We start from the raw sequence: 8,973 nt of genomic DNA on the forward strand, positions 1-8,973 counted from the left end.
CGAGGCTGTAAATCTTTACAGGAGCAGAAAGCCTCATCTTTCTCCCATGGAACAGCTGGTAGTTTCGAACTGCTGACCTTGCAGTTCACAGCCCAATTCGTAACCACTACGCTACCAGAGTATATAATTAAGAGCCAATAATCCTGAAAGAACAAGTCCAAATCCAAAATGTATTGAAGTTATTGGCTGCAGGGGCCAGCCCTGCATGAACCGGGGTTCAAGGAGGCAGATTTGAGGATTAATGTGACAAGAGACTCAAGATGGTCAGTCGAGAGTGCTTTAATGTCTTACAGATTCAATTTAAATACATATTTCTTAGGTATGAGGGAGACAGCAAATCATACATCTTTAGTTAAATGATTCACAAGATCTTTGCTAGATCACCATATTATTGACATCATTCAGAGAGAATAATATGTTGGAAATCAGTACGTGTAAAGATTGGTTTCATAGGTAGGGAACACAATTTCCAAGATAATTATAAAGATATGGATCAAGAGCAACATACTACAATAGTCACATACTTCAGAGTAATTTTCTTAACTAACTTGTTTTTTTGTAGCTCTCTCCAAAGTCTTCCTTTGTTTAGAGAGCTACCACTGGGTGGGCTTCACACACTTACCTTAAATCCTACATGTGGCAAATAAGGCACAAGGAATAGATGGAATACAAATTGAAATCTTTCAACAAACTGATGAGGCACTGGAGGCACTCACTCATCTATGTCAAGAAATTTGGAAGACAACTACCTGACCAACTGACTAAAAGAGATCTATATTTGTACCCATTCCAAAGAGAGGTGATCCAATGGAATGTGGAAATCATTGGACAATATCCTTGATATCCCATGAGAGTAAAGTTTTGCTCAAGATAATACAAAATGGCTGCAACCATACACTGACAGAGAACTTCCAGAAGTTCAATACAGATTAAGAAGAGGACGAGGAATGAGTGATAGCATTGCTGACATCATGACTCTTGGCTGAAAGCAAAGAATACCAAAAAGCCTACTAACTACACAAAGGCTTTCAACTGTATGGATCGTGACAAGCTCTGACAACACTGCCAAGTATAAGCACACTCAACTGTGTTCATCAAGAACCTGTACACAGACCATGAGACACTTGTTCAAACAGAAGGGAATCCTGAATGGTTTAAAATTAGGAAAGGTGTGTACCAGGGCTGTATTCTTTCACTATATTTATTCAATCTAATAATCTGAGAAACTGGATTATATGAACAAATAATCCAAGAAGTTAGCATCAGGATTGGAGGTAGACCCATTAACAACCTGTGATATGCAGGTGATACAACCTTGCTTGCTGAAAGCAAAGAGGATTTAAAATATTTACTGATGAAAATTACAGGTCAGAGCCTTTGGTATGGGTTGCATCGCAAGGTAAAGAAAATAAAAATCCTCACCCTAGGACCAATAAACAACATCCACGTAAATGGAGAGAATATCGAAGTTGTCAAAGATTTCATTTTGCCCAGATCAACCATCAACACTAAGGGAAGCAAGAGTAAAGAAATCAAATGATGTATTGCATGGGACAAACCTGCTGCACAAGACCTCTTTAAAGTGTTGAACAGCAAAGATGTCAGTTGAAGGACTAAGATGCACCTGATCCAAGCCAGGGTATTTTCAATAACCTCATATGCACGCAAAAGTTGGACAATGAATAAGGAAGACTGCATTTGAGTTCTGGTGTTGGAGGAGAATACTGAAAGTACCACGGAGTATCAAAAGAACAGATGTGTTTTTGAAGAAGTTTAGTCAGAATGCTCCTTGGAAGCCAGGATGGCCAGATTATCTCTCATACTTTGGACATATTGTCAGGAGGGGTAGTTCCTAGAGAAGGATATCATATTTGGTAAAATGGAGGGTCAGAGAAGTAGAGGAAGACCCTCAATGTGATGGATTGGCACAGTGGCAGCAGCAATGGGCTCAGGCATAGCAACAATTGTGACGTTGGCCCAGGACCAGGCAGTGTTTCCTTCTGTTGTGCAGAAGGTCTCTATGAGTCAGTACGAACTTGATGGCAACTAACAACAATGGTAAGTCTATGCCTAACCTTTCTAAGAATCATCAAACTGTCTTGTTCAGTGGCTGTACCATTTTATTTTCGCACCAGCAATGGATAAGGGCTTTTAATTCATTTTTTAAATAAACTAAATAGAAGTAATAACTGCTTTGAAAATGGTAATAAAATATACACAACTTACTTTTTCCCTTACAAAAATGCCCATTGGTTTTGTTTCCATACTTCTGCTATTTTCAGTAAAAATTGGAAATTCATTATTCTCATTCTTAAATTTATAAAGAAGATGCTGAAATTCAACTTCCAGTTCCAGAGGCTCAATTCCGTAAGAAGCATTCTCAAATTGTAATATTCCTCTGTAAAATTAAGCATAACATTTTAAGTGCTTTTAACCAGGTAAATGGACAGGATCAAAAATAAAAGAATAATATCAACTTTTTAACATTTTTTGAGTCATTATTTTGATACAAATTCTTTATGTTTAGAGATGAATCTGTGAGACAAAAGATCTTCCTAGTTCACAAAAACAATTTTTTCTTTCTTTTCTAATTTATACTTATAAAAGCAGCAGAAATTGTCCAATCAATTACTAGACAGACTGGCATACAGCATTATAGTGATGAAGTAATTTTCCTGTTTTCAAAAGTCAGTACTCAATTAAAATAATAGTAAGTAGAAATCTTAATGAATCTCTGTATGGCTTCTAATATTTTTGAGAAAATGATCATTTAAAAAAGTTATGAATAGTCTGAACAAGGAATAGTCTGAACAAATAGTCTGAACAAGGAATTAAGAGTAAATTTTTAAAGTGTAGATAACTTGTATAACTAATCTTTCCTGAATATATGAAATGGATGGAGTCGCTATTCCCTGACAGACAAGTTTCAGGGTTCTAAGTAAAAAGCACTGAAAAATGTTTGTGTAAATAACTATCACGTTTAATAAAGGTGGGTACATTTCTGACAGAAAAATGGAAACTTCCCTGAGCACTACAGAGGAGATCTAACAGTTCTTAGGGAGTTTTAAGATGGTGATAAAACTTGAAAGAAATAAACTCTACAGTACTATACGAGGAAAAGTCAAAAATTGTCCGCACTGCAGTTATAGTAAAATGCCTGTCCGTGGCTGATGGCAACATTGAGTATGTCTATAAAATAATCCAGTCAAACAGATGAGTGACAGTGGGTTATGTGACAACTCATTTACAAATCAGTCATGGCTCTGCCTACGAAATAATCTGTGACAGACTTGGATTTCAAAAACTTTGTGCAAGATGGGTACCAAAACACCACACAGAAGAGCATAAACAGAAGCATTTGGACATCTGCAAACAAAATTTGGACTGAAACTCAAAGGAAGACAAAAAGTTATTTAAAACATCATTACTGGTGATGAGACATGGGTTCATCACTGCAAGCCTGAGGGTAAATGGCAGCGTACGGAATGGAAACATAATCACCGACCAAGGAAAAGTTCAAAAGCTGCAAAATTGGTGCTTACAGTTTTCTGGGATTCTCAAGGGCCAGTATTGAAACACTATAAGGAAAAAGTTCAAAAATACAATCAACAGTGCTTGTTACAGGGAGATGCTCACTGAAGAGCTGAAGCCTAAACTTTGGATCAAACACAGAGGACTGCTATCCAAGGGCATTGTATCTTACATGATAATGCACATACACACATCTCTACCCATACTGTTAACACTGCCAAAACTTTGTATTGAGGTGTTAAAGGCTCCACCCTGCAACTTGGTCCATGAGACTTTCACCTGTCTGGTCACATGAAAGCAGCCCTTCAAGGACAAAGATTCACCTCTGATGAAGAAGTGAAGACAGTGGTACATTCGTGGCTTGCAGCTCAGCCTAAAGCATTTTTTAATAAGGGAATACAAAAGCTTGCTGACAGATGGATAAAGTATATTGAAAGGCAAGTATATATGATGTCAAAAATGATGTAGCTGTGTTTTCTAAAAAGTTGATTAAAATAAATTCTAAAGCCAGAGTATGGATAATTTTTTACTTACCCTCATATTACTAATTATTCATTTATATACAATGTGCCTCTTTGCTCTAGTGATAATTTTCTTATGAAATGCCTTATTTATCTTTCTGTATTTTTTTATATCTCCAAATATTAGGATATTGTTGTTAAGTACCGTCCAGTCAGCTTTTATTCATAGTGGCCCTGTATACGGTTTCCAAGGAGTGGCTGGTGAGCTTGAACCACCGACCTTGTAAATAAAACCAACTTTGCAGTCCAGCGCATAAACCCACAGCGCCACACCAAAACTCCAAATATTAGGATAGAAGCTGGTATATAGTTGTTGCTCTTATGTGCCGTCAAGTTGGTTCCAACTCATAGCGACCCGATATAGGATTTCTGTGGAGCAGCTTGAGCCTGAACTGCCAACCTTGTGGCTCAAACTGACCTTGCAGTCCAATGCATTAACCTGCAGCACCACACAGAGTCATGGTATATAGTGCGTATTATAAAGTAACTACTGAAAAAATAAACTATCCTAACTCTGTTGTTGCTAAGTGCTGTGGAGTTGGTTCTGAATCACAGTGACCTGTAGTTTCCAAGGAGCAGCTTTGTAGGATTGAGCCACCAGCCTTGTGATAAGCAGTCCAGCAGTCTTACGTATCAGGACTCCTAACCTTAGCTCCTCCAAATTGCTGTGCTCGGGAACTTCAACTTTCATTGCTTTAGTTAAGGAGTAAAATAAGAACTAGAGCATCAATATCAGGGAATCTAAACCTTCAAACAAAAATATCTCCAGTATATGAGGAAAGTGGGGAGAATGTGATATTGAACAGTATCCATACGGGAGTCTTCCTCCAGTTGTACCCTTAATATAAACTAACAAATTCACTGTGGCCAAGCATTATAACTACGATGTTATGTAATCAACAATAATAAATAACCTCAGTCCAGAACATGTGCTGAGTGTGACCAGGGAATTCAGATGTCCTTCAATATATCCTTGATAGTAGCAATGAGTCTAGGAAAGAAAAATCAGTGGGGTTATTTAGGAATTGAACAAACTTGCTAATGATTTTCTACATTTTAATTTTTACTTTTTACCCCTACACCCTTCCTATTTTTTTTTCAGAGAACACAATTCATATCAGTGTAACTAAAGTGACGTTAAGAAAAAAGTTTCCCCATACTTGCCTCTTTCACTATACCCACTATCACCTTCTCAGATTATCACTTGGGATTATTCTTTTATATCCTGCTTCCAAAGTCTTATTCCATAGTACAGGAATTTAAAGATGAAATTATTTTCTAATATATAATTTCAATCCTCAGCTGACAATATCCATTTTGACTAACTTTAAAATGCATTAATCTTTTCAGTTCTGATTCAGTTCCAATATTCCAACGTCTACCCCACTCCATGAAGTTTTCAGCTTTCAGTGTTAGCTCTTCTTGAAGCCAGGTCCTTTTTTGACAGGGCTTATATTATAGATCCCAGTTAATAATCAGAAGGAGTCTTCTTTCCTCATTGTTGTTAAGTACCATCAAGTTGGTTATGACTGATAGCAACCCTGTATAGGGTTTCTGAGGAGCAGCTGCTGGATTTGTACCATCAGCCTTTTTGTTAGCAGTATGATGTTTATCCTACAATGCCACACCAGGACTCTACCTAACATCCTGAGATGATTTCTTAATATCTTCATTCCCAACTCTAGATATATCTCAAATTCTTATCTGTAGAGATCCTTACAATGAAATGCATTTATCTCATTTGAAACCTGTATTTAGTCTTTCTATGTGCATTGGTCTTGTGCAATTCCATGTCACCTTATCCCTTCTCTCTTCCTGCTTCTCTTTGGTTACCTTTACTAATATGTTTATTAAAAATTACTACATAACTAAATTCACATTGAATACTTTATTAGAAGAACAATTTCCATTTCCAGTAATAACAGACTAAGTTAGTAACACCAATTCTCTCACTGAGAGCAATGGGAAAAGTGGAAAAACAAATTTCTTAAATCATACTGGTGGCACACAACCAAACAACATCAATAAATCAAAATATTATATGGCAACCAAAAGAGGTAAGTCTAGCATTTAAGGCCAATTGGCCCCTAGGAACATATGTCATTCAAAAAATTAAAACATAGAAAAGCAATCAATGTAATCTACCTCATAAGTAAAACAAAGGAAAAAAACCAAATGACCATATCAAGTGAAACACAAAAGGCATCTGACAAAATCCAATACTCATTCAATAAAATTGAAAATAGAGGGAAATTTCCCAACATAATAAAGGGCATATATTCCAAACGAATGCCCAACATTAGTCTCAATGGAAAGAGACTGAAGGTGTTGCCCTTGTGAATAAGAACCAGACAAGGATGCCCTTTGTCATCACTCTGATTCAGCATTGTGCTGAAAGTCCATAAAGCAAGAAAGAAAATGAGAAAGAGAAATCAAAGGCCTCCAAATTGGCAAAGAAGAAGTAAAATTCTATATGCAGATAATAAGATCCTATACTTAGAAAATCCAAAAGACACAGCAAGAAAATTACTGGAACTAATTGAAAGATTCAGAAAAGTGGCTAAGTACTAAAAAAACATACAAAAATCAGTGGAGTTACTTTACACTAACTAAGAGAACACTGACAATGAAATCAGTAAAACAATACCATCTACAATAGCTACCCAAAAGATTACATACTTTGAGATAAATCTAACCAAAGAAACAAAAGACCTATACAAGGAAAATTACAAAAGAGACCTATATAATAGAAATATATATCAAACTATGGATAGGAAGAACTAACATTGTGAAAAAGTCAATACTACTCAAAGCCATCTACATATATAATGCAATCCCAATCCAGAATCCAACATCATTCTTTAGAAAGACAGAAAAACGAATCAACTATATATGGAAAAGAAAGAGAACTCAGAAAAGCAAAATACTACTAAAGAAGAAAAAGTAGAAAGCCTCATGCTTCCTGATTCCAAAGCCTATTTTGTATCATGTAATGGTCAACAATTCAAGATCAAAAGAGCAACATTTACTTGGGGACAAGGTTCAGAGGGGTTGGGGAGGAGGACGGAATGTTGTACATGTAGTGTACTGCAATCATTGAGATGAAACAAAGTGTGATTTGCTGTATATAAAACTGATAGTCTGCTTTGTAAACCTCCACTTAATCCATAATATAAAAAATTTCAAAACTAAAAATAAACCTATTTTGTACCTTGGTAGTCAAAACAGTCTGGTGCTGGTACTAATGAAACAAAATTAAGAGACTAGAAATAAATTCATTCTCCTATAACAAGCTGATTTTGCATAAAGGGTCAAAAATCATTAAATGGGGAAGAGAAAGTCTCTTTAACAAAAGGTGCTGGAAACACAGGATATCTATTCAAAAAAAAAAAAAAAACCTGTAATTTGCACATTATACAAAACTGAACTCCATGTGGATTAAAGACCTAAATGTAAAACCTAGAAATATTAAGTCATCAATTAAAAAAAATAGGGACAAATTTAAGGTCCTAATACAAGGAGCTCTGGTAGCGTAGTGGTTACGAGTCGGGCTGCCAACCTGAAGGTCAGTAGTTCAAAACCACCAGCGATTCTACAAGAAAAAGATGATGCGTTCTGCTCCCATAAAGATTTACAGTCTCAGAAACCCTATGCAGGGTCACTATGAGTTGGAACCAACTCCAAGGTTAACAACAACAATAACAATACATGGCATGGACCTCTGGTGTGGCACTATAGAATAAGCACTGGTCTTCTAACCACAAGGTCAGCAGTTCAAACCTTCCAGCTACTCCTATACAAGGTCACAATTGGCTAGAAGAACAACAAATACACAGCATAAACATGCAATCAAAGACAATTGAAAACACAAACAGAAAATTAACTATATGACTGGGGCCTTCTAAAAATTAGGCATATGTGGATTAGACAAGTAATATCACCAAGAGTCAAAAGAGAACCCATAGACTGGGGAACAAAATTTGGGGAAATGATTTATCAGACACGGAATTAAACTCCAAAATGTACAGAAAATGTCAATACCCCAACAAGAAAAAGACAAATAATCTAATTTTTAAAATGACTAGAGGAAATGAATAGACACTGCACCAAAGAAGATAATCAGATGGTAAACAAACATATAAAGAAATGTATGTGATCACCGGCCATTAGAGAGATGCAAATCAAAGCAACAATTAGATATCATCTCACCCCAGGATTAATATCAAAGTTCAAAAAACCAGAAAACAACAAATGCTGACAAGGATGTGGAAAGACTGGAACTCTCATACATTGCTGGTGGGTATGCAAAATGGTGTAATGATTGTGGAAAACAGTAAGTTGTTTTTTCTAAGTGCAATGTGAACCGTAGACCTTGCAGTTAAAACACCAATCTTGTGGTCCAGTGGTTATATTATAGCCTCACACCAGGACTCCAGGAAACCATGTAACACTTCCTTTAAAAGTTGGAAATAGGCATACCATATGATCAAGCAATCCCAACACTTGGTACCTGTCTTAGAGAAATAAGAGCCATGACCCAATAGATATATGCACACCCATGTTTATTACAGCATAATTCACAATGGCAAAAGATGGAAAAAAACTAAATTGCCATTAATGGAAGAGTGGATGAAACTACAGTACATACACACAATGGAATATTATGCAACATTAAAGAAGAAAGATGAACTTGTGAAACACATCATAACATGGAGAAACCTGGAAGATAGTATGCTGAGTGAAATAGTCAATCACAAAAGGTCTAAAATTGTATAAGAACACTATTATAAAAAAATCAAGACAAGAACAAACAAGATGGTGGATCAGGTGGACGTGTAGTACAGCGCCAACAACAACAACACAGAATACCCGACCAAGCAGGCTCAGGGGATGGCCCCAGAACTCTGAACCACATATAAAG

General features: G+C 36.3%; 1 protein-coding gene across 1 annotated transcript in view; it reads right to left on the bottom strand.

Annotated features, from left to right (window-relative positions):
- ADAM32 (ADAM metallopeptidase domain 32) overlaps positions 1-5,444 on the bottom strand; it is a 208,168-nt gene extending 202,724 nt beyond the window's left edge. Inside the window, 3 exon segments of the mRNA XM_006878390.1 lie at positions 2,227-2,398; positions 4,967-5,043; positions 5,379-5,444. Coding sequence (XP_006878452.1) covers positions 2,227-2,398; positions 4,967-5,043; positions 5,379-5,444 — 315 coding nt within the window.
- Positions 5,445-8,973: the final 3,529 nt, after the last annotated feature.

The sequence above is a fragment of the Chrysochloris asiatica genome, unplaced genomic scaffold (genome assembly GCF_000296735.1).
Source record: "Chrysochloris asiatica unplaced genomic scaffold, ChrAsi1.0 scaffold00035, whole genome shotgun sequence".
Lineage (NCBI taxonomy): Eukaryota > Metazoa > Chordata > Mammalia > Afrosoricida > Chrysochloridae > Chrysochloris > Chrysochloris asiatica.